At 49.2% G+C, this 25,722-nt stretch overlaps 1 protein-coding gene across 1 annotated transcript; it reads left to right on the forward strand.

Annotated features, from left to right (window-relative positions):
* The first annotated feature begins 2,640 nt into the window (after positions 1-2,640).
* etv7 (ETS variant transcription factor 7) lies at positions 2,641-20,058 on the forward strand. Its single transcript, XM_071373294.1, has 8 exons — positions 2,641-2,913; positions 3,297-3,447; positions 5,112-5,276; positions 6,687-6,884; positions 10,778-10,897; positions 11,016-11,158; positions 18,339-18,439; positions 18,569-20,058. The coding sequence occupies exons 1-8, from the start codon at positions 2,875-2,877 to the stop codon at positions 18,771-18,773; spliced, it is 1,122 nt and encodes a 373-aa protein (XP_071229395.1). The 5' UTR covers positions 2,641-2,874; the 3' UTR covers positions 18,774-20,058.
* The last annotated feature ends 5,664 nt before the right edge of the window (positions 20,059-25,722 follow it).

Consider the following 25,722-nt stretch of genomic DNA (forward strand, 5'->3'; position numbering starts at 1 on the left):
CTAGTGTAACAGTATAACTTTAAACCGTCCCCTCGCCCCGACACGGGCGCGAACCAGGGACCCTCTGCACACATCAACAACTGACACCCACGAAGCGTCGTTACCCATCGCTCCACAAAAGCCACGGCCCTTGCAGAGCAAGGGGAAACCCTACTTAAGTCTCAGAGCAAGTGACGTAACTGATTGAAATGCTAGTAGCGCGTACCCGCTAACTAGCTAGCCATTTCACATCCGTTACACTCACCCCCCTTTCAACCTCCTCCTTTTCCGCAGCAACCAGTGATCCGGGTCAACAGCATCAATGTAACAGTATAACTTTAAACCGTCCCCTCGCCCCGACACGGGCGCGAACCAGGGACCCTCTGCACACATCGACAACTGACACCCACGAAGCGTCGTTACCCATCGCTCCACAAAAGCCGCGGCCCTTGCAGAGCAAGGGGAAACCCTACTTAAGTCTCAGAGCAAGTGACGTAACTGATTGAAATGCTAGTAGCGCGTACCCGCTAACTAGCTAGCCATTTCACATCCGTTACACTAGCAAAACAGTCCTGTAGTTTAGCATCAGCGTCATCTGACCACTTTTTTATAGACTGAGTCACTGGTGCTTCCTGCTTTAATTTTTGCTTGAAAGCAGGTATCAGGAGGATAAAGTTATGGTCAGATTTGCCAATTGGAGGGCGAGGGAGAGCTTTGTATGCGTCTCTGTGTGTGGAGTAAAGGTGGTCCAGTTTTTTTCCCTCTGGTTGCACATTTAACATGCTGATAGAAATGAGGTAAAACATATTTAAGTTAATCCTTTTAAGGATTAGCCCCTTTTTTTCAATTTTCGACTAAAATGACATACCCAAATCTAACTGGCAAAAGCTCAGGCCCTGAAGCAAGGATATGCATATTCTTGGTACCATTTGAAAGGAAACACTTTAAAGTTTATGGAAATGTGAAAAGAATGTAGTAGAATATAACACATTAGATCTGGTAAAAAATAATACCAATATTTTTGTACCATCATCTTTGATATGCAAGAGAAAGGCCATAATGTATTATTCCAGCCCAGGTGCAATTTTGATGTTGGCCACTAGATGGCATCAGTGTATGTGTAAAGTTTTAGACTGATCCAATGAACCATTGTACTTCTGTTCAGAATTTTGTATCAAGACTGCCCAAATGTGCCTAATTTGTTTATTAATAACTTTTCATGTTCAAAATAGTGCACTCTCTTCAAACAATAGTATGGTATTATTTTCACTGTAATATCTACTGTAAATTGGACAGTGCAGTTAGATTAACAAGTATTTAAGCTTTCTGCCAATATCATATATGTCTATGTCCTGGGAAATGTTCTTGTTACTTACAACCTCATGCTAGTCACATTAGCCTACGTTAGCTCAACCGTCCCATGGAAGGGACACCGATCCTAAAGAAGTTTTAAGTTTCCCTGCATTAAAGTCGGCCGCCTCTGGATGAGCGTTTTCCTGTTTGCTTTGGGCGGTATACAGCTCATTGAGTGTGGTTTTAGTGGCAGCATCGGTTTGTGGTGGTATGTAGACAGCTACGAAAAAATACAGATGAAAACATTCAAGGTAGATAGTGTGGTTTACAGCTTATCATGAGATACTCTACCTCAGGAGAGCAAAACCTTGAGACTTCCTTAGATATCGTGCACCAGCTGTCAAATGCATAGGCCCCCTCTCCGTATCTTACCAGAGGCTGCTGTTCTGTCCTGCTGATAGAGTGTGTAACCCGCCAGCTGTATGTTCTTAATGTCGTCGTTCAGCCACGACTCGTTGAATCATAAGATATTACATTAATTCCGGTAGATGGAAACGGCCCGATGTACTTGGGCCGATTCTGGGCAGTCATTAATTTTGATTCCGGGCCGATTCCAACACCCAATTCTGGGCCGATTCAATCAGTTCCGTGCCCTGGAAGATGGCCGCTTCTGGACCGATTCCTCATTGCTAGCTGGGCCCCCAGATCCCCCTCCAGGTTATGTCCCACCAACTCCTAAAACCAAAGTCTAAATCATTTAATACAGAGAAAAATGTAGTTTTTCTGTACACACTAGGTTCGGCTGATTGCACTTTTATCACGGTCCCTTAGCCGTGAGTGCACAATTATTCCCCTACTGAAAACAACATGAACTTTTTGAAAACAGAATCGAACGGAGGGGGGAAAAGGCTGTACCTTGCACTCTATTTTTATTTGATTCGAGATATACTAATCATCTTAAGACCTTCCATCGAAGAGGTACTGACGAGCAAACTCCGAATATCAAACCAATATCCAAACTGAAAACAAATGTAATGCGGCGTTAGCTGGGGAGGGCTCATTAGGACGACTGAATGAACCGAATCCGTTTGTCCCCTTTTTTTAAAAAATGTATTGTTTATTGAATCAAGTATAAACACACACTTAAACATAATTTAATTCAAGATTTGACAAAAATATATATGTTCCTTCCCACTCAACTCTCGCTGCCCGACATCCGTCATACATTTTGGGCACCGGGCGTCCGTATAGCCTCTCCAGAAAACAACACGCGCTCAATTTAGATAAGCGAGCGCGCAGGCACGCACACCTTCAGGGTTGAGTTCATGGAACTGATATCTGCTCTTGTTTTTTAAAACACACACCTCTATGGATTCTTTCGATTTCGTTACCCGGAAACAAGGATCATATGTCATCATAACTAGTCGGGTTGCATGTGAAAATCATGTCCAGCTCCTACGTTTGGATTACATGATAATTTATTCTGACCCTTAAATCGATAGAAGTTTTATAGACAGAATTATCGTATTAGCGGACGGATTGTTGATCACTCTATAGAGATTTATTCTACTAGTCTACTTCCGGACAGACAGGTAGAGGACGATGGAAGACAGAGGCAGTGCCCCGCCAGATCTGATCAAGGTAAACTGAAGCCCTGATGACATGAATAGGAAACGCGTTCAGGTCCTACAAGTAGTGTTTCCGTTTAATAGGAATATATATAGAGAGATGGATTATGCTGCTTTTACGCATTTTGTCAGTTGTTTTTACTCCCAGCGAATGATTGATCAGTTTCAGAAAGAGACACTTTCACTTTTGCATTTACTTCTGCATGTGTGGTTTCATGCTCGCTAGATAAAAGTTAATTCCCGGAAAAAGGAGACAGAATAGTTGTGGGCTTTACTGTGTTGTATTAGAAACAATATAACTTAAAATTGTAATATAAAAAAGTGTGTGTGTGTGTGTGTGTGTGTGTGTGTGTGTGTGTGTGTGTGTGTGTGTGTGTGTGTGTGTGTGTGTGGCAGGACCATGGAGAACACAGTCATGTTCTCACTCCCCTAGCCCCTGGCAGAGGAGTGCTGTTCCCTCCATCTCTCCTTCCTCCCTGCTCTACCCTCCTCCCTCCTGTCATCGCCCCTTCACAGAACGACCTGTGGCAGCTACCTGGAAGACTCCGTGAGTCAAAGACACACAAATATACACACACTTGTTGGCTAACAGCTCCATGTATGTATATATGCATGTATGTATATATGTATGTATATTTGTATGTATGTATGTATGTATGTATGTATGTATGTATGTATGTATATTTGTATGTATGTATGTATGTATGTATGTATATTTGTATGTATATTTGTATATATGTATGTATATATGTATGTACAGTGCTGTGAAAAAGTATTTGCCCCCTTCAGGATTTCTTATTCTTTTGCACATATGTCACATTTAAATGTTTCAGATCATTAAACAAATTTAAATATTACACAAAGATCACCCAAGTAAACACTGAATGCAGTTTTTAAGTGATGATTTTATTTATTAAGGGAAAAAAGCTATCTGAACCTTCATGGCCCTACGTGAAAAGTAATTGCCCCCTAAACCTAATAACTGGTTGTTCCACCCTCACCAGCAACAACTGCAATCAAGCGTTTGTGATATCTGGCAATGAGTCTTTCACATCGCTGTGGAGGAATATTGGCCCACTCTTCTTTGCAGAATTGTTTTAATTCAGCCACATTGGAGGGTTTTCGAGCATGAACCGCCTTTTTAAGGTCACGCCACAGCATCTCAATCAGATTCAAGTCCGGACTTTGACTAGGCCACTCCAAAACCTTCACCTAGTTTTTTTGAAGCCATTCAGAGGTGGATTTGCTGGTGTGTTTTGGATCATTGTCCTGCTGCAGAACCCAAGTGGACTTGCTGGTGTGTTTTGGATCATTGTCCTGCTGCAGAACCGAAGTGGACTTGCTGGTGTGTTTTGGATCATTGTCCTGCTGCAGAACCCAAGTGGACTTGCTGGTGTGTTTTGGATCATTGTCCTGCTGCAGAACCCACGTGGACTTGCTGGTGTGTTTTGGATCATTGTCCTGCTGCAGAACCCAAGTGGGCTTGCTGGTGTGTTTTGGATCATTGTCCTGCTGCAGAACCCACGTGGGCTTGCTGGTGTGTTTTGGATCATTGTCCTGCTGCAGAACCCACGTGGACTTGCTGGTGTGTTTTGGATCATTGTCCTGCTGCAGAACCCACGTGGACTTGCTGGTGTGTTTTGGATCATTGTCCTGCTGCAGAACCCAAGTGGACTTGCTGGTGTGTTTTGGATCATTGTCCTGCTGCAGAACCCACGTGGACTTGCTGGTGTGTTTTGGATCATTGTCCTGCTGCAGAACCCACGTGGACTTGCTGGTGTGTTTTGGATCATTGTCCTGCTGCAGAACCCAAGTGGACTTCAGCTTGAGGAATCCAGAAGGGGGCAAATACTTTTTCACAGCACTGTGTGTGTGTGTGTGTGTGTGTGTGTGTGTGTGTGTGTGTGTGTGTGTGTGTGTGTGTGTGTGTGTGTGTGTGTGTGTGTGTGTGTGTGTGTGTGTGTGTGTGTGTGTGTGTGTGTGTGTGTGTTTAGGTATAAACCCGTCTGAGGAGTGTGTGTGTGTGTGTGTGTGTGTGTGTGTGTGTGTGTGTGTGTGTGTGTGTTTAGGTATAAACCCGTCTAAGGAGTGTGTGTGTATGTGTGTGTTTAGGTATAAACCCATCTAAGGAGTGTGTGTTGTGTGTGTTGTGTGTGTGTGTGTGTGTGTGTGTGTGTGTGTGTGTGTGTGTGTGTGTGTGTGTGTGTTTAGGTATAAACCCGTCTCTGTGGGATAAGGAGGATGTGGTCCACTGGCTGCACTGGGCTCAGAGGGAATATTCTCTCCTCAAAACTGAGAGAGGACGGTTTGAGATGAACGGCAGAGCTCTCTGCCTCCTCACCAAGGAAGACTTCAGACGTCGCTGTCCCGACTCAGGTACGCCACTGCCCCCCAGTGACAGCTCCTCTCTCTCTGTTTCTAGGTACGCCACTGGGGGGAGCTCCTCTCTCTCTGTTTCCAGGTACGCCACTGGGGGGAGCTCCTCTCTCTCTGTTTCTAGGTACGCCACTGGGGGGAGCTCCTCTCTCTCTGTTTCCAGGTGATGTACTGTACGAGCTCCTCTCTCTCTGTTTCCAGGTGATGTACTCTACGAGCTCCTCTCTCTCTGTTTCCAGGTGATGTACTGTACGAGCTCCTCTCTCTCTGTTTCCAGGTGATGTACTCTACGAGCTCCTCTCTCTCTGTTTCCAGGTGATGTACTGTACGAGCTCCTCTCTCTCTGTTTCCAGGTGATGTACTGTACGAGCTCCTCTCTCTCTGTTTCCAGGTGATGTACTGTACGAGCTCCTCTCTCTCTGTTTCCAGGTGATGTACTGTACGAGCTCCTCTCTCTCTGTTTCCAGGTGATGTACTGTACGAGCTCCTCTCTCTCTGTTTCCAGGTGATGTACTGTACGAGCTCCTCTCTCTCTGTTTCCAGGTGATGTACTGTACGAGCTCCTCTCTCTCTGTTTCCAGGTGATGTACTGTACGAGCTCCTCTCTCTCTGTTTCCAGGTGATGTACTGTACGAGCTCCTCTCTCTCTGTTTCCAGGTGATGTACTGTACGAGCTCCTCTCTCTGTTTCCAGGTGATGTACTGTACGAGCTCCTCTCTCTCTGTTTCCAGGTGATGTACTCTACGAGCTCCTCTCTCTGTTTCCAGGTGATGTACTGTACGAGCTCCTCTCTCTCTGTTTCCAGGTGATGTACTGTACGAGCTCCTCTCTCTCTGTTTCCAGGTGATGTACTGTACGAGCTCCTCTCTCTCTGTTTCCAGGTGATGTACTGTACGAGCTCCTCTCTCTCTGTTTCCAGGTGATGTACTGTACGAGCTCCTCTCTCTCTGTTTCCAGGTGATGTACTGTACGAGCTCCTCTCTCTGTTTCCAGGTGATGTACTGTACGAGCTCCTCTCTCTCTGTTTCTAGGTGATGTACTCTACGAGCTCCTCTCTCTGTTTCCAGGTGATGTACTGTACGAGCTCCTCTCTCTCTGTTTCCAGGTGATGTACTGTACGAGCTCCTCTCTCTCTGTTTCCAGGTGATGTACTGTACGAGCTCCTCTCTCTCTGTTTCCAGGTGATTTACCTCTCTGAGCTCCTCTCTCTCTGTTTCCAGGTGATGTACTGTACGAGCTCCTCTCTCTCTGTTTCCAGGTGATGTACTGTACGAGCTCCTCTCTCTCTGTTTCCAGGTGATGTACTGTACGAGCTCCTCTCTCTCTGTTTCCAGGTGATGTACTGTACGAGCTCCTCTCTCTCTGTTTCCAGGTGATGTACTGTACGAGCTCCTCTCTCTCTGTTTCCAGGTGATGTACTGTACGAGCTCCTACAGTGTGTGAAGCAGCAAAGAAGAGATGTCTCCACAGGCCACACAACTCCACCCATCCTGACCCTCACCCAGCCCCCTCTCAGTCTCACCAAACTCCTCCCTACTAAACACACCCAGCCACCCCAAACCAATGGAAGCCAAGGTGCCCAACCCCTAGGAGCCAATGGATCAACAAGTGAGTATGAGGTTCTGTTCTAACCAAAGTAGCCTGAGTGGAATCCCCACATCTGCTTTTCAGGGAGAAGATGAATGTGTCCCTTAAAACGAAACGTTATGACTCTAACTACAGTTCCCTGAAGGAGGGAAACGACGTACAACACACTATGGGTATGGCAATGGGTGGTTACACTCTCGCCACTTCGACTGAAGGATCTAGTGTCACGCCTGAAAAGGCCAATGAAATCCGGGCCTCGCTGTAAGCCCCGCCTTCCACAGGTGATAAGCATGAGGGTTGAATTTATTCCTTCATTTTAATACCGCACTTCACCGGGACCAGGAACGGAGGTGTGCCTCATTCCCCTCCTTCAGGGAACAGCAGTTATACTCACAAACTTTATATTCCTTTTCAGTCAGTCAACTTCGGTACAACATACTAGGGGGAAATATAATCACTCCCCAAGCCGACACAACAGATACTAAATGAAATGGCCCATAGTAGACCCCCCCAGACCTGATCCCCCCAGACCTGACCCCCCCCCAGATGTAGTAGACCCCCCCAGACCTGATCCCCCCAGACCTGACCCCCCCCCAGATGTAGTAGACCCCCCCAGACCTGACCCCCCCAGACCTGACCCCCCCCCAGATGTAGTAGACCCCCCAGACCTGACCCCCCCAGACCTGACCCCCCCCAGATGTAGTAGACCCCCCCCAGACCTGACCCCATCAGATGTAGTAGACCCCCCCAGACCTGACCCCCCCAGACCTGACCCCCCCAGACCTGACCCCCCCCAGATGTAGTAGACCCCCCAGACCTGACCCCCCCAGACCTGACCCCCCCCCCAGACCTGACCCCCCCAGATGTAGTAGACCCCCCCCAGACCTGACCCCATCAGATGTAGTAGACCCCCCCAGACCTGACCCCCCCAGACCTGACCCCCCCCAGACCTGACCCCCCCAGATGTAGTATGTACACCGCTAGGTAACCCTGGTGGAGTGGGTATGTACACCGCTAGGTAACCCTGGTGGAGTGGGTACGTACACCGCTAGGTAACCCTGGTACGTACACCGCTAGGTAACCCTGGTACGTACACCGCTAGGTAACCCTGGTACGTACACCGCTAGGTAACCCTGGTACGTACACCGCTAGGTAACCCTGGTATGTACACCGCTAGGTAACCCTGGTGGAGTGGATACGTACACTGCTAGGTAACCCTGGTACGTACACCGCTAGGTAACCCTGGTATGTACACCGCTAGGTAACCCTGGTGGAGTGGATATGTACACCGCTAGGTAACCCTGGTGGAGTGGGTACGTACACCGCTAGGTAACCCTGGTACGTACATCGCTAGGTAACCCTGGTGGAGTGGGTACGTACACCGCTAGGTAACCCTGGTACGTACACCGCTAGGTAACCCTGGTACGTACACCGCTAGGTAACCCTGGTACGTACACCGCTAGGTAACCCTGGTACGTACACCGCTAGGTAACCCTGGTATGTACACCGCTAGGTAACCCTGGTGGAGTGGATACGTACACCGCTAGGTAACCCTGGTACGTACACCGCTAGGTAACCCTGGTATGTACACCGCTAGGTAACCCTGGTGGAGTGGATATGTACACCGCTAGGTAACCCTGGTGGAGTGGGTACGTACACCGCTAGGTAACCCTGGTACGTACACCGCTAGGTAACCCTGGTCTCTTTACCCCAGATCCTTGTAGCTGTATGCCAGGGAGATAGCCTCCACGATCCAGTGGGAGAGACGCCGTTTAGAGAGACGCCGTTTAGGGAGACGCCGTTTAGAGAGACGCCGTTTAGAGAGACGCCGTTTAGAGAGACGCCGTTTAGAGAGACGCCGTTTAGGGAGACGCCGTTTAGAGAGACGCCGTTTAGGGAGACGCCGTTTAGAGAGACGCCGTTTAGAGAGACGCCGTTTAGGGAGACGCCGTTTAGGGAGACGCCGTTTAGGGAGACGCCGTTTAGAGAGACGCCGTTTAGGGAGACGCCGTTTAGGGAGACGGCGTTTAGGGAGACGCCGTTTAGGGAGACGCCGTTTAGAGAGACGCCGTTTAGAGAGACGCCGTTTAGGGAGACGCCGTTTAGAGAGACGCCGTTTAGGGAGACGCCGTTTAGGGAGACGGCGTTTAGGGAGACGCCGTTTAGGGAGACGCCGTTTAGAGAGACGCCGTTTAGAGAGACGCCGTTTAGAGAGACGCCGTTTAGGGAGACGCCGTTTAGGGAGACGCCGTTTAGGGAGACGGCGTTTAGGGAGACGCCGTTTAGGGAGACGCCGTTTAGAGAGACGCCGTTTAGAGAGACGCCGTTTAGGGAGACGCCGTTTAGGGAGCATCCTGCTGTGAGCTGGATTAGCAAAACAGGCAGAAAGCTGCTCGTAAAACCAGTTATCCCGGTTCCATTCAATGTACCTGCGTAAAAGCTCCCAGCGGACACAGGGCATGTAACCTCTGCTGCTCTTCAGAAGCAAAAGGAGGCGGTGAAAAGGGAAACAGACCTGTAGGACATAGTCATGACTGTCAGGGCGAACGTCACCTTATGAGTCATGAGTCATGAGCAGGGAGGTTTTGTAGGAGAGGATCTTCAGATCCATTGACTCCAGAGGTTCAAAAGGGGGTGAAACACTGTGCCTCCAAAACCAGTGCCATGTCCCATGTGGGCGCAATAGGTTTAGAGACCGGTCTGAGACGATGTACACCTTTCAGGAACCGCACCACAAGGGGGTTGAGACAGAGAGAGAGAGACACAGAGAGAGAGAGGGAGACACAGAGAGAGAGAGAGACAGAGAGAGAGAGACAGAGACACACAGAGAGACAGAGAGAGAGACAGAGACACAGAGAGACAGAGACACACAGAGAGAGAGAGACAGAGACACACAGAGAGAGACAGAGACACACAGAGAGAGACCGAGAGACAGCGACAGAGAGACTCTTCCGTGTAACACTTCTGTGTCCCATCATTGTATTGTTCTTAGTGTTTACGGCTAGTACACTTCCTGGTGCACTATGCAGCACACACACTCACACAGACACACAGATCAGCTGTAGGTGGTTTCCTGAGGGCAGTAGGGTGTGTGTTGTGTAGGTTTGTACCCCTGTCCGTCCCCCCCGTCCCCTAATCAGGGAAGAAAGCACCCTAGCAGAAGGCGCTGTAATTGTCTGTATTTGAAACCATCTTTGCAGTAACCGTCACGGATTAGAAGCAGGAACAACTGCTCCTTTGTTGAGGAGAGATTTATCTTTCACTTTCTCTCCTAACTTCTCCACTCCTCCCTTTTTCTTTGTCACTCACTCCTCTCACTCCTCCTCTTCCTCTCTGTCTCCTCCTCTCTCCTCTCTGTCTCCCCCTCTCCCCCCCTCTCTCCTCTCTGTCTCCCCCCCTCTTCTTCCTCTGTCTCCCCCTCTCACTCACTCCAGACACACACACACAGATTGGTCAGTTAGTAACACACACACACACACTCTGCACAACACACACAGATTGGTCAGTTAGTAACACACACACACATGCACGCACGCACGCACGCACGCACGCACGCACGCACGCACGCACGCACGCACGCACGCACTCACACACACACACACACACACACACACACACACACACACACACACACACACACACACACACACACACACACACACACACACACACACACACACACACACACACACACACACACACACACTGGTGAGTACCAAACACTCTGCACAGCAACTTCTGGTGAACATGCATTTTAATATGTTTGTGATGTCTTGCTCTCTCTCTCTCTCTCAATTCAATATCGATTTAAGGGCTTTATTGACATGGGACACATATGTTAACATTGACCAAAGCAAGTGAAGTAGATAATAAACAAAAGTGAAAAAAACTATAAAAATCTCTCTCTCTCTCAGATGTGTCCAAGTGTCCTCCCATAATCCCCAGCTCCCAGGAGGAGGAGCCTCTCAACCTGTCCAATCAGGAGAGGACTGAGAGAGAAGTCCCACCTAGAGAGGCCAACGGCAAGATCCCAGGTAACACACACACACACACACACACACACACACACACACACACACACACACACACACACACACACACACACACACACACACACACACACACACACACACCCTCTCTCTGTCTGTGTAGACTGCAGGTTGCTGTGGGACTATGTGTACCAGCTGTTGTCAGATCAGCGCTACCAGCTCTTCATCCGCTGGGAGGACCAGGAGAGCCTGGTGTTCAGGGTGGTCGACCCCAACGGACTAGCTCGACTCTGGGGGAACCACAAGGTACGCTGAGGGTCTGTCTGGAGCTCACAGTATGGGATGGATGGTGGAACAGAGTTTTAGTAAAGGGACCACTTGCAGGGTTCGGGTCAATTCCATTTCAATTCAGTCAATTCAGGAAGCATTTTTTGGAAATTGAATTTCAGTTTCCTACTAGAATTAGAATTTACATGTAATTGACCCCAACCCCTGGCTGAGTAGGGAGATGACATCTGGCTGAGTAGGGAGGTGACCTCTGGCTGAGTAGGGAGGTGACCTCTGGCTGAGTAGGGAGGTGACCTCTGGCTGAGTAGGGAGGTGACCTCTGGCTGAGTAGGGAGGTGACCTCTGGCTGAGTAGGGAGATGACCTCTGGCTGAGTAGGGAGATGACCTCTGGCAGAGTAGAGAGATGACCTCTGGCTGAGTAGGGAGGTGACCTCTGGCTGAGTAGGGAGGTGACCTCTGGCTGAGTAGGGAGGTGACCTCTGGCTGAGTAGGGAGGTGACATCTGGCTGAGTAGGGAGGTGACCTCTGGCTGAGTAGGGAGGTGACATCTGGCTGAGTAGGGAGGTGACCTCTGGCTGAGTAGGGAGGTGACCTCTGGCTGAGTAGGGAGGTGACCTCTGGCTGAGTAGGGAGGTGACATCTGGCTGAGTAGGGAGGTGACCCCTGGCTGAGTAGGGGAGATGACCTCTGGCTGAGTAGAGAGGTGACCTCTGGCTGAGTAGAGAGATGACCTCTGGCTGAGTAGGGAGATGACCTCTGGCTGAGTAGGGAGGTGACCTCTGGCTGAGTAGGGGGATGACCTCTGGCTGAGTAGGGAGGTGACCTCTGGCTGAGTAGGGAGGTGACCTCTGGCTGAGTAGAGGGATGACCTCTGGCTGAGTAGAGGGATGACCTCTGGCTGAGTAGAGGGATGACCTCTGGCTGAGTAGAGAGATGACCTCTGGCTGAGTAGGGAGGTGACCTCTGGCTGAGTAGGGAGGTGACCTCTGGCTGAGTAGGGAGGTGACCTCTGGCTGAGTAGGGAGGTGACCTCTGGCTGAGTAGGGAGATGACCTCTGGCTGAGTAGGGAGGTGACCTCTGGCTGAGTAGGGAGGTGACCTCTGGCTGAGTAGGGAGGTGACCTCTGGCTGAGTAGGGAGATGACCTCTGGCTGAGTAGGGAGATGACCTCTGGCTAAGTAGAGAGATGACCTCTGGCTGAGTAGGGGAGATGACCTCTGGCTGAGTAGAGGGATGACCTCTGGCTGAGTAGAGGGATGACCTCTGGCTGAGTAGAGGGATGACCTCTGGCTGAGTAGGGAGGTGACCTCTGGCTGAGTAGGGAGGTGACCTCTGGCTGAGTAGGGGAGATGACCTCTGGCTGAGTAGGGGAGATGACCTCTGGCTGAGTAGAGGGATGACCTCTGGCTGAGTAGAGGGATGACCTCTGGCTGAGTAGGGAGATGACCTCTGGCTGAGTAGGGAGATGACCTCTGGCTGAGTAGAGAGATGACCTCTGGCTGAGTAGGGAGGTGACCTCTGGCTGAGTAGGGAGGTGACCTCTGGCTGAGTAGGGAGGTGACCTCTGGCTGAGTAGAGAGGTGACCTCTGGCTGAGTAGGGAGATGACCTCTGGCTGAGTAGGGAGGTGACCTCTGGCTGAGTAGGGAGGTGACCTCTGGCTGAGTAGGGAGGTGACCTCTGGCTGAGTAGGGAGATGACCTCTGGCTGAGTAGGGAGGTGACCTCTGGCTGAGTAGAGAGGTGACCTCTGGCTGAGTAGGGAGATGACCTCTGGCTGAGTAGGGAGGTGACCTCTGGCTGAGTAGGGAGGTGACCTCTGGCAGAGTAGGGAGGTGACCTCTGGCTGAGTAGGGAGGTGACCTCTGGCTGAGTAGGGAGGTGACCTCTGGCTGAGTAGAGAGGTGACCTCTGGCTGAGTAGAGAGGTGACCTCTGGCTGAGTAGAGAGGTGACCTCTGGCTGAGTAGGGAGATGACCTCTGGCTGAGTAGGGAGGTGACCTCTGGCTGAGTAGGGAGGTGACCTCTGGCTGAGTAGGGAGGTGACCTCTGGCTGAGTAGGGAGGTGACCTCTGGCTGAGTAGAGAGATGACCTCTGGCTGAGTAGGGAGATGACCTCTGGCTGAGTAGAGAGATGACCTCTGGCTGAGTAGGGAGGTGACCTCTGGCTGAGTAGAGAGATGACCTCTGGCTGAATAGGGAGATGACCTCTGGCTGAGTAGGGAGGTGACCTCTGGCTGAGTAGGGAGGTGACCTCTGGCTGAGTAGGGGAGATGACCTCTGGCTGAGTAGGGGAGATGACCTCTGGCTGAGTAGGGAGGTGACCTCTGGCTGAGTAGGGAGGTGACCCCTGGCTGAGTAGGGAGATGACCTCTGGCTGAGTAGAGGGATGACCTCTGGCTGAGTAGAGGGATGACCTCTGGCTGAGTAGAGAGATGACCTCTGGCTGAGTAGGGAGATGACCTCTGGCTGAGTAGGGAGGTGACCTCTGGCTGAGTAGGGAGGTGACCTCTGGCTGAGTAGGGAGTGGACCTCTGGCTGAGTAGGGAGGTGACCTCTGGCTGAGTAGGGAGGTGACATCTGGCTGAGTAGGGAGGTGACCCCTGGCTGAGTAGGGGAGATGACCTCTGGCTGAGTAGAGAGGTGACCTCTGGCTGAGTAGAGAGATGACCTCTGGCTGAGTAGGGAGGTGACCTCTGGCTGAGTAGAGGGATGACCTCTGGCTGAGTAGGGGGATGACCTCTGGCTGAGTAGGGAGGTGACCTCTGGCTGAGTAGGGAGATGACCTCTGGCTGAGTAGAGGGATGACCTCTGGCTGAGTAGAGGGATGACCTCTGGCTGAGTAGAGGGATGACCTCTGGCTGAGTAGAGAGATGACCTCTGGCTGAGTAGGGAGATGACCTCTGGCTGAGTAGGGAGGTGACCTCTGGCTGAGTAGGGAGGTGACCTCTGGCTGAGTAGGGAGATGACCTCTGGCTGAGTAGGGAGGTGACCTCTGGCTGAGTAGGGGAGTTGACCTCTGGCTGAGTAGGGAGGTGACCCCTGGCTGAGTAGGGAGGTGACCCCTGGCTGAGTAGGGAGGTGACCTCTGGCTGAGTAGGGAGGTGACCTCTGGCTGAGTAGGGAGGTGACCTCTGGCTGAGTAGGGAGGTGACCTCTGGCTGAGTAGGGAGGTGACCTCTGGCTGAGTAGGGAGATGACCTCTGGCTGAGTAGGGAGGTGACCTCTGGCTGAGTAGAGAGGTGACCTCTGGCTGAGTAGGGAGGTGACCTCTGGCTGAGTAGAGAGGTGACATCTGGCTGAGTAGGGAGGTGACATCTGGCTGAGTAGGGAGGTGACCTCTGGCTGAGTAGAGGGATGACCTCTGGCTGAGTAGGGAGGTGACCTCTGGCTGAGTAGGGGAGATGGCCTCTGGCTGAGTAGGGAGGTGACCTCTGGCTGAGTAGGGAGGTGACCTCTGGCTGAGTAGAGAGATGACCTCTGGCTGAGTAGGGAGATTACCTCTGGCTGAGTAGGGAGATTACCTCTGGCTGAGTAGGGAGATGACCTCTGGCTGAGTAGGGAGGTGACCTCTGGCTGAGTAGAGAGGTGACCTCTGGCTGAGTAGGGAGGTGACCTCTGGCTGAGTAGGGAGGTGACCTCTGGCTGAGTAGGGAGGTGACCTCTGGCTGAGTAGGGAGGTGACCTCTGGCTGAGTAGGGAGGTGACCTCTGGCTGAGTAGGGAGGTGACCTCTGGCTGAGTAGGGAGGTGACCTCTGGCTGAGTAGGGAGATGACCTCTGGCTGAGTAGGGAGGTGACCTCTGGCTGAGTAGAGAGGTGACCTCTGGCTGAGTAGGGAGGTGACCTCTGGCTGAGTAGAGAGGTGACATCTGGCTGAGTAGGGAGGTGACCTCTGGCTGAGTAGGGGGATGACCTCTGGCTGAGTAGATTGATGACCTCTGGCTGAGTAGGGAGGTGACCTCTGGCTGAGTAGGGGAGATGACCTCTGGCTGAGTAGGGAGGTGACCTCTGGCTGAGTAGGGAGGTGACCTCTGGCTGAGTAGAGAGATGACCTCTGGCTGAGTAGGGAGATTACCTCTGGCTGAGTAGGGAGGTGACCTCTGGCTGAGTAGGGGAGATGACCTCTGGCTGAGTAGGGAGGTGACCTCTGGCTGAGTAGGGAGATGACCTCTGGCTGAGTAGGGGAGATGACCTCTGGCTGAGTAGGGAGGTGACCTCTGGCTGAGTAGGGAGGTGACCCCTGGCTGAGTAGGGAGATGACCTCTGGCTGAGTAGAGGGATGACCTCTGGCTGAGTAGAGGGATGACCTCTGGCTGAGTAGAGGGATGACCTCTGGCTGAGTAGGGAGGTGACCTCTGGCTGAGTAGGGAGGTGACCTCTGGCTGAGTAAGGGAGTTGACCTCTGGCTGAGTAGGGAGGTGACCCCTGGCTGAGTAGGGAGGTGACCTCTGGCTGAGTAGGGAGGTGACCTCTGGCTGAGTAGGGAGGTGACCTCTGGCTGAGTAGGGAGGTGACCTCTGGCTGAGTAGGGAGGTGACCTCTGGCTGAGTAGAGAGATGACCTCTGGCTGAGTAGGGGAGGTGACCTCTGGCTGAGTAGGGAGGTGACCTCTGGCTGAGTAGGGAGGTGACCTCTGGCTGAGTAGGGAGGTGATCTCTGGCTGAGTAGGGAGGTGACCTCTGGCTGAGTAGGGAGGTGACCTCTGGCTGAGTAGGGAGGTGACCTCTGGCTGAGTAGAGAGGTGACCTCTGGCTGAGTAGGGAGATGACCTCTGGCTGAGTAGGGAGGTGACCTCTGGCTGAGTAGGGAGGTGACCTCTGGCTGAGTAGGGAGGTGACCTCTGGCTGAGTAGGGAGTTGACCTCTGGCTGAGTAGAGAGATGACCTCTGGCTGAGTAGGGAGGTGACCTCTGGCTGAGTAGGGAGGTGACCTCTGGCTGAGTAGAGAGATGACCTCTGGCTGAGTAGGGAGGTGACCTCTGGCTGAGTAGGGAGGTGACCTCTGGCTGAGTAGGGAGGTGACCTCTGGCTGGGGGAGGGCCTCGGAGGGAGGTGACCTCTGGCTGAGTAGGGAGGTGACCTCTGGCTGAGTAGGGAGGTGACCTCTGGCTGAGTAGGGAGGTGACCTCTGGCTGAGTAGGGAGGTGACCTCTGGCTGAGTAGGGAGGTGACCTCTGGCTGAGTAGAGGGATGACCTCTGGCTGAGTAGAGGGATGACCTCTGGCTGAGTAGGGAGATGACCTCTGGCTGAGTAGGGAGATGACCCCTGGCTGAGTAGAGGGATGACCTCTGGCTGAGTAGGGAGGTGACCTCTGGCTGAGTAGGGAGGTGACCTCTGGCTGAGTAGGGAGATGACCTCTGGCTGAGTAGGGAGGTGACCTCTGGCTGAGTAGGGAGATGACCTCTGGCTGAGTAGGGAGGTGACCTCTGGCTGAGTAGGGAGGTGACCTCTGGCTGAGTAGGGAGATGACCTCTGGCTGAGTAGGGAGGTGACCTCTGGCTGAGTAGGGAGGTGACCTCTGGCTGAGTAGGGGGATGCCCTCTGGCTGAGTAGGGAGATGACCTCTGGCTGAGTAGGGAGGTGACCTCTGGCTGAGTAGGGAGGTGACCTCTGGCTGAGTAGGGAGATGTTGTATGGCCTGAATGACATTCAAACTCTGTTAGTTGTGAATGATGGTGGTGATGATGATGGTGGTGATGATGATGGTGTTGATGATGATGGTGGTGATGGTGATGACAGTAGTGATGATGATGATAGTGGTGATGATGATGAAGACAGTAGTGGTGATGATGAAGACAGTAGTGGTGATGATGAAGACAGTAGTGGTGATGATGAAGACAGTAGTGATGATGATGAAGACAGTAGTGGTGATGATGAAGACAGTAGTGATGATGATGAAGACAGTAGTGATGATGATGAAGACAGTAGTGGTGTTGATGAAGACAGTAGTGGTGATGATGAAGACAGTAGTGATGATGATGAAGACAGTAGTGATGATGATGAAGACAGTAGTGGTGATGATGAAGACAGTAGTGGTGATGATGAAGACAGTAGTGATGATGATGCAGACAGTAGTGATGATGATGAAGACAGTAGTGATGATGATGAAGACAGTAGTGATGATGATGAAGACAGTAGTGATGATGATGGTGATGATGATGAAGACAGTAGTGGTGATGATGATGATAGTGGTGATGATGATGGTGGTGATGATGATGGGGGTGATGATGATGATGGTGATGATGATGAAGACAGTAGTGATGATGATGATGATGGTGATGGTGGTGGTGATGATGATGATGATGATGATGATGACAGTGGTGGTGATGATGATGATGATGGTGATGATGAAGACAGTAGTTGTGATGATGAAGACAGTAGTGGTGATGATGATGGTGGTGATGATGATGATGGTGGTGGTGATGAAGACAGTAGTGGTGATGATGATGGTGTTGGTGGTGATGATGACAGTAGTGGTGATGATGATGGTGGTGATGATGAAGACAGTTGTGGTGGTGGTGATGATGGTGATGATGATGATGGTGTTGATGAGGATGAAGACAGTAGTGGTGATGATGATGATGGTGTTGATGATGATGAAGACAGTAGTGGTGATGATGAAGACAGTAGTGGTGATGATGATGGTGGTGATGATGATGATGATGATGGTGATGATGATGGTGGTGATGATGATGTTCATCACCACTACTGTCATCATCACTACTGTCTTCATCATCATCACTACTGTCTTCATCATCTTCATCATCAGTAGTAGTGATGATGAAGACAGTAGTGGTGATGATGAAGACAGTAGTGATGATGATGAAGACGGTAGTGATGATGATGATGGGGGTGGTGATGAAGACAGTAGTGATGATGATGAAGACAGTAGTGATGATGATGATGGTGGTGGTGATGAAGACAGTAGTGATGATGATGAAGACAGTAGTGATGATGATGATGGTGGTGGTGATGAAGACAGTATTGATGATGATGAAGACAGTAGTGATGATGATGGTGGTGATGATGATGATGATGGTGATGATGACGGTGGTGATGATGGCGGTGGTGATGATGAAGACAGTAGTGGTGATGATGATGGTGGTGATGATGAAGACAGTAGTGGTGATGACGGTGGTGATGATGATGATGGTGATGATGATGGTGATGAAGAGGAAAGTGTGTGTCTCCCTGTAGAACCGAGCCAACATGACGTATGAGAAGATGTCTCGTGCTCTGAGACACTACTACAAACTCAACATCATCAAGAAAGAACCTGGACAGAAACTACTCTTCAGGTGGGACACACACACACACACACACACACACACACACACACACACACACACACACACACACACACACACACACACACACACACACACACACACACAGAAACACACACTCAGTCCTTCTCCTCTCTCCAGGTTTCTGAAGACCCCTCAGGAGATCAAGCAGCACCGAGCGGACCGCATCGACTCAGCAGATTCCCCTGAACACTCACCCTCACACTCACCCTCCCACTCACCCTCACACTCACCCTCCCACTCACCCTCACACTCACCCCGGCGGGACTTCAGTGAGGATGGTTTGGTCGTGTCCCCTGAATACAACTCCCCTCTAACCCCCTAAGCATGACGGTATGACCATGGGTACTCCTGTGCTGAGGTATTGGCTCTATTGCACTGTGAAATGGCTATGTTTTTGAGCAGTAATCTAGAACCCACTATCGTACTGTGGAAACTTTATGGAGCTGCTGCGTCGCTAATGACTAGCGTCCCCAAAACAAAACACTATTCATCAGGAAAGAGCAGAGCTGTCTGATCACAATCTTTTACTCATCTGCAGCTGCATGAATTACAGCATCACTTTAAAACTATACACACAAATCTGATCACAACCTTTTACTCATCTGTAGCTGCATGAATTACAGCATCACTTTAAAACTATACACACAAATACTACAACTAACAGTTCTGATTCCAGTTCCTCTGATGCCCTGGGATTTCAGGTCTTCCCGGGTCTGACGTGCGACTTGTCAAATGCGCTCGGTAAATAGAATTATAATATGATCAAAGTTGAAGTTGCCCATTACAAGCAGGACCCACACGCTAATAGCTGTCCCCATTAGTAGCTGGGATGATTGGAATAATTAATTTGATCATAATATTTACCTTTGCTTCTGTATATATTTTCAAACTCTGAATTTGTGGAATTGATTTAAATGAATGAAATTGTTATTTTTTTCAAATGTTTTTATTTTTTCAAATGATTTTTGTTGTTGTTGTTGTTGTTGTCAAATCGCCATTGGCAACCCATCCCTTACGGGATTTATTGACACATGGTAGAAAGGGCAATACAGGATAAAAATGAGTTTCGTTCACTATTTCTTCAAGGTCACAATAGTTACATAGGCTTTCCTCTTCTTCCAGTTCACCACTGTTAGCAGTCGATGTTATTCTTCAATAACACAAACCCCAAAGCAAATCAGGGGGAGAAAAACAGATTCATTTGAAAAGGACAAATCATAGATGTTATGCTGGGAGGTAGATGTTCATTCTCACTGTCCTCAGCTTGTCACCATAGAACAAAGAAACAGGATGCCACTTATATCTCCCCCACGCTCACCTGGGGTTGACCAATCAGAAGTCCTTGCAGTACAACTGGGCCAATGGCAAAATAACAAGTATCCTGCTCCAGATTAAATGTACAGACCAATGAAAACGTAGCACATAAAATGCATTATCTGTGTTTGATCATGAGTCTCCATCTTTTACACCAAGTCATTATCTGTGTTTTAGTCTGGTTGATCATGAGTCTCCATCTTTTACACCAGTTGACTGGACATAGTAACATGTTCTGCAGGTCTTGTTCAGTTTCTGGCATCATAATAAAATCATTGGCATATAAAAGGATACTTAGCATTTCACCATCATCTTTTACTCCAATATGTATCTGTTTAATTTATTTTGCCAAATAATTTATAAACAAAGCAAACAAAGTCGGTGAAAAGGCGGTTTACACCCGAGGATGTGGGAAACCAGTCTGTACCATATTCATTAACCAGGCTTTGGGACTTTGTTAAGAGACTGGACTGTGTTCTAAAAGTCCCCATCAACAACACCTGTCTTTAACAAACTATAGTGTCAAATATTCCTATTTACAAAATCAAAAGCTTTCTGTGGAAATAAATGAATTGATTTTGATGAATATTTTATTATTTCAATAAATGACTTAGAACTAGTGTGTTTCAAGCCATGCATACGGCCCACACTGAGCCCTACAGTAGGAGCCTGGTCAGAGAGGGGGTTCAAGCCATACATACGGCCCACATGGAGTCATGTGAGAAATCATGTGAAAGAGGTTTGCTGCTGTCCCATCCACCCCCCGTCACCTAGCAACCTGCTAGCCCATCCATCACCTAGCAACCTGATATCCCATCTACCACCCCTCACCTAGCAACCTGATATCCCATCTACCACCCCTCACCTAGCAACCTGATATCCCATCTACCACCCCTCACCTAGCAACCTGATATCCCATCTACCACCCCTCACCTAGCAACCTGATATCCCATCTACCACCCCTCACCTAGCAACCTGATATCTCATCTACCACCCCTCACCTAGCAACCTGATATCCCATCTACCACCCCTCACCTAGCAACCTGATATCCCATCTACCACCCCTCACCTAGCAACCTGATATCCCATCTACCACCCCTCACCTAGCAACCTGATATCCCATCTACCACCCCTCACCTAGCAACCTGATATCCCATCTACCACCCCTCACCTAGCAACCTGATATCCCATCTACCACCCCTCACCTAGCAGCCTGATATCCCATCTACCACCCCTATCCTAGCAACCTGATATCCCATCTACCAACCCTCTCTCTGACCACCCCTTACCTAGCAACCTGATATCCCATCCACCACCCCTCACCTAGCAAACATCACCTAGCTACCTTATATCCCATCTACCACCCCTCACCTAGCAACCTGATATCCCATCTACCACCCCTCACCTAGCAACCTGATTTCCCATCCACCACCCCTCACCTAGCAACCTGATATCCCATCTACCACCCCTCACCTAGCAACCTTATATCCCATCTACCACCCCTCACCTAGCAACCTGATATCCCATCTACCACCCCTCACCTAGCAACCTGATTTCCCCATCCACCACCCCTTACCTAGCAACCACCACCCATCCCCTAGAGACCTGCTATCCCATCTATCACCCCTCACCTAGCAACCTGATATCCCATCCACCACCCCTCACCTAGCAACCTGATATCCCATCTACCACCGCTCACCTAGCAACCATCACCTAGCAACCTGTTATCCCATCCACCACCCATCACCTAGCAACATGCTATCCCATCTACCACCCATCACCTAGCAACCACAACCATCTCCTAGCAACCTGCTGCAACCGTCAGCCCATTATGTTATACCACTGGTAGTCCTCTGCTGCGCTCTAGTGGTCACCAAGCTTACTGCAGTCGCTGGTCTGCAACCTGGTTGTATTCACTAGTGCAGACCTTAGCATTACGTTTTGTAACAGGAAATATAATGCTACAGTCAGAACCTGGCTGATGTTATTTATATAGATTTACCAGCTGGCACTGGGAGGCTGAGGAGCTGCAGAGAGGGATAGATTTACCAGCTGGCACTGGGAGGCTGAGGAGCTGCAGAGAGGGATAGATTTACCAGCTGGCACTGGGAGGCTGAGGAGCTGCAGAGAGGGATAGATTTACCAGCTGGCACTGGGAGGCTGAGGAGCTGCAGAGAGGGATAGATTTACCAGCTGGCACTGGGAGGCTGAGGAGCTGCAGAGAGGGATAGATTTACCAGCTGGCACTGGGAGGCTGAGGAGCTGCAGAGAGGGATAGATTTACCAGCTGGCACTGGGAGGCTGAGGAGCTGCAGAGAGGGATAGATTTACCAGCTGGCACTGGGAAACGCTGCTGAGAGGGGAGAGTTTTACCAGCTGGCACTGGGAAACGCTGCTGAGAGGGGAGAGTTTTACCAGCTGGCACTGGGAGGAGCTGCAGAGAGGGGAGAGTTTTACCAGCTGGCACTGGGAAACGCTGCTGAGAGGGGAGAGTTTTACCAGCTGGCACTGGGAAACGCTGCTGAGAGGGGAGAGTTTTACCAGCTGGCACTGGGAGGAGCTGCAGAGAGGGGAGAGTTTTACCAGCTGGCACTGGGAGGAGCTGCAGAGAGGGGAGAGTTTTACCAGCTGGCACTGGGAGGGAATGCGGAGAGGGAGGCGGAGGAGCTAGTGGGTCTATGACAGCTATAATAACTACAATACCAGACTACAGGGTCTATGACAGCTATAATCACTACAATACCAGACTAGTGGGTCTATGACAGCTATAATAACTACATGCATACCACTGTTATGTACTATTACAGTGCATGTTCATATGAATTTATAGAACTAATCATATTTAATTAATGTACATGGTCAACTTTGACCCAAGAGACCAATCCAGTCTTGCGGAAGGTAAGATCATAATGAGTTCAATTATATGGACAGTGTCTTTATCCTAGGACACCACTCCTACTCTGATTATACATACAGGGTGAACCTGATCCTAGATCACCACTCCTACACTGATTATATATACAGGGTGAACCTGATCCTAGATCACCACTCCTACTCTGATTATACATACAGGGTGAACCTGATCCTAGATCACCACTCCTAGTCTGATTATACATACAGGGTGAACCTGATCCTAGATCACCACTCCTACTCTGATTATATATAGAGGGTGAACCTGATCCTAGGACACCACTCCTTCTCTGATTATACATACAGGGTGAACCTGATCCTAGATCACCACTCCTACACTGATTATATATAGAGGGTGAACCTGATCCTAGATCACCACTCCTACTCTGATTATATATAGAGGGTGAACCTGATCCTAGGACACCACTCCTTCTCTGATTATACATACAGGGTGAACCTGATCCTAGATCACCACTCCTACACTGATTATATATAGAGGGTGAACCTGATCCTAGATCACCACTCCTACTCTGATTATACATACAGGGTGAACCTGATCCTAGATCACCACTCCTAGTCGGATTATATATAGAGGGTGAACCTGATCCTAGGTCACCACTCCTACTCTGATTATATATAGAGGGTGAACCTGATCCTAGGACACCACTCCTTCTCTGATTATATATAGAGGGTGAACCTGATCCTAGATCACCACTCCTAGTCGGATTATATAGGAGGACCTATCTAGAGGGACGGTCTATCTAGAGGTAGTAACTATCACTTTCACAATGTGAAATAAAAGTGTTTGAGATGCTAGTGGTTGTATTAATTTGGGATCTATTGCATCCCACAACTGTCCCAGACAATGTTTGTAATATTTATTTATTGCACAGAATAGTACAAAAGTTGGTCTATTCTAATGGGGATAGTAGATTGACATGGGCTAGTGCTTTCGCTGTTCGTTAGGACTACTCATCTTGTTGGCTGACGAAAAGGGTTGTACTTGCAAGATTTCAAAATTCCGGTTGGAAGATCCCCTGAATCAGAATGGAATACGCAGGAAATCCTGAATCTTCCAAACAGGATTTCTGGAAAAGCTGTGAATTTGGGGAAAGTTACTGGAATTTTTCAACCTTTTAAGAGATTTAAGAGCCATTCGAACTGTTCTACATACCTGTACCAGTGTGTTCTGAAACAGTCAACACTGCAGCAAAACACGCAGAGAGAGAGAGAGAGAGAGAGAAAAAACACTGGACAGACTTCAAACTAGAGTTACTCTTTCCCAACTCTTTTACCATTCAACTACAAAGTCTTCTTTCAGTATAGTTATTAAAAGAGCTGTCCAAACTTGCTCAACATTTCAATATTCACATATTTCCATTATTCATATCACTCCCTTACACACGTTTGTACTGCAACATTTATGTTGATGGGAATCTACATCCACTAGGTGGCGATGTACATGTGGGAGTAGAATTAACTTGACTTTAGTTTCACCATAGAAGTAGTAAACAGAAACAAACAAAAAGCCGTTAACCCTTCCTGTTACAACTCTCAGAACGGACCGACGTTTAGTGTCTGTTTTCTACTTAATTAAAGTAAGTAATGATGACTATTGGTTAGATTATATAAATGCGTTATACAGGGTTGATCTACAAAATGAACTTGATATGCTGCGAAAACTGGCTAATTTATAACTGACACTCCGATTTACACGACGCTAAAAAGATTAGCTAATGTTAGTAAAACGTTTACTGGAGACAGGAGATCAAGTAGAGACATAGGACGAGGTGGATAATTATATAATAAGGCCGTTTATTCAGATGCAAAGATATCTTAGTAAATCGTGCAGCACGGCTCCTTCTGTCTGACTCGTATGGAATCGTCGGAAGAGAGACCTCTAAACAGTTCATACAGATTATATAGGCAACAAGCAAAGTAGGTTGATCTTGTAGTCTGGCCTTCCGATTGGTCGATCTGGGTCGTGGGTAGTCCTGTCCGGGCCTGATGTCGACATTCCATTGGCTTTTCACACAGTTCTTTGTCCTAGTCTCATCCAAAGGCATCCTGCATGTGCGTTTGTTTTCACAGGGCCCTATTCATGGGGGAGGGGATGTGTGTGTGGGTCTGACAAAGTAGTGGGGATGGGTGCATGTTGTGTCAAGTATAGCTTGTGCTGAGAAGTGGTTAAAACAAGTTACCAGTATCTAATACAATTTCTTACACTAACTGCTAGCTTTAGGTTCTCGCAAAAGTTGGCATGAAATTAAAGTTGTTTTCCTATTTGTTAGTAATGGTCCCTTGTGGGAATCTAACCCACAGCCCTGGCGTTGCAGGTGTCTTGCTCTACTAACTGAGCCACACCGGACCACCGGGCCGTCAAGCAACGCATACATTCTAAATATTGAACGCTTGCTGTACGCAGAACGCACCGCAGCCTAGTGTGGCAACCCCAACGTAGCGTTGCGTACCGCTCCATTGACAATGGCTGAGCATAGGCTAGCCTCTGAGGACCGCTGGGTCAGGAGGGACAGGAAGGGGCGAGGGTTCCGCCGGAACGCAAAGAGTTTAAATGCATCTGGTGGACATGAGGCGTCAAGTCCCGCTACGGACTGGCGCGTAAGACAAAAACACTGGTACTAAACCAAATATATTGATCTGTTTTAAGGTAGTGAGATTTTGTGAGATCGCGATGACTGTAAAATTTAATGGTAACATCAGAAATCTGAGGTAAAAAGGATTTGTATTTCCGGTAATTATTGTGTGGTGGAAACTGTAGTATAGTGACACATTGTGTCCACCAAAGAGAAGTAAGTGTTATATAACATAATGAAATATGTCAATGTGTGATGATAGTAAATGTAGCACACTCTATTTCTTCCAACTTTTAAACCTTAAAAAAAAAAAATCAAACCTTTTATTTAACTAAGCAAGTCAGTTCAGAACAAATTGTTATTTACAAACCCGGATGACGCTGGGCCAATTGTGCACTGCCCTATGGAACTCCCGATCACGGCTGCATGTGATTCAGTCTGGAATCGAACCAG

The sequence above is a fragment of the Salvelinus alpinus genome, chromosome 28, assembly GCF_045679555.1.
Source record: "Salvelinus alpinus chromosome 28, SLU_Salpinus.1, whole genome shotgun sequence".
NCBI classification, from domain to species: domain Eukaryota; kingdom Metazoa; phylum Chordata; class Actinopteri; order Salmoniformes; family Salmonidae; genus Salvelinus; species Salvelinus alpinus.

Excerpts from the sequence above, each read along its gene's own strand:
- etv7 (XM_071373294.1), top strand. The coding sequence starts at position 2,875 with ATGGAAGACAGAGGCAGTGCCCCGCCAGATCTGATCAAG. Across the intron at positions 5,277-6,686 it reads ACGTCGCTGTCCCGACTCAG|GTGATGTACTGTACGAGCTC; the intron begins GTACGCCACTGC and ends CTCTGTTTCCAG. Across the intron at positions 6,885-10,777 it reads AGGAGCCAATGGATCAACAA|ATGTGTCCAAGTGTCCTCCC; the intron begins GTGAGTATGAGG and ends TCTCTCTCTCAG.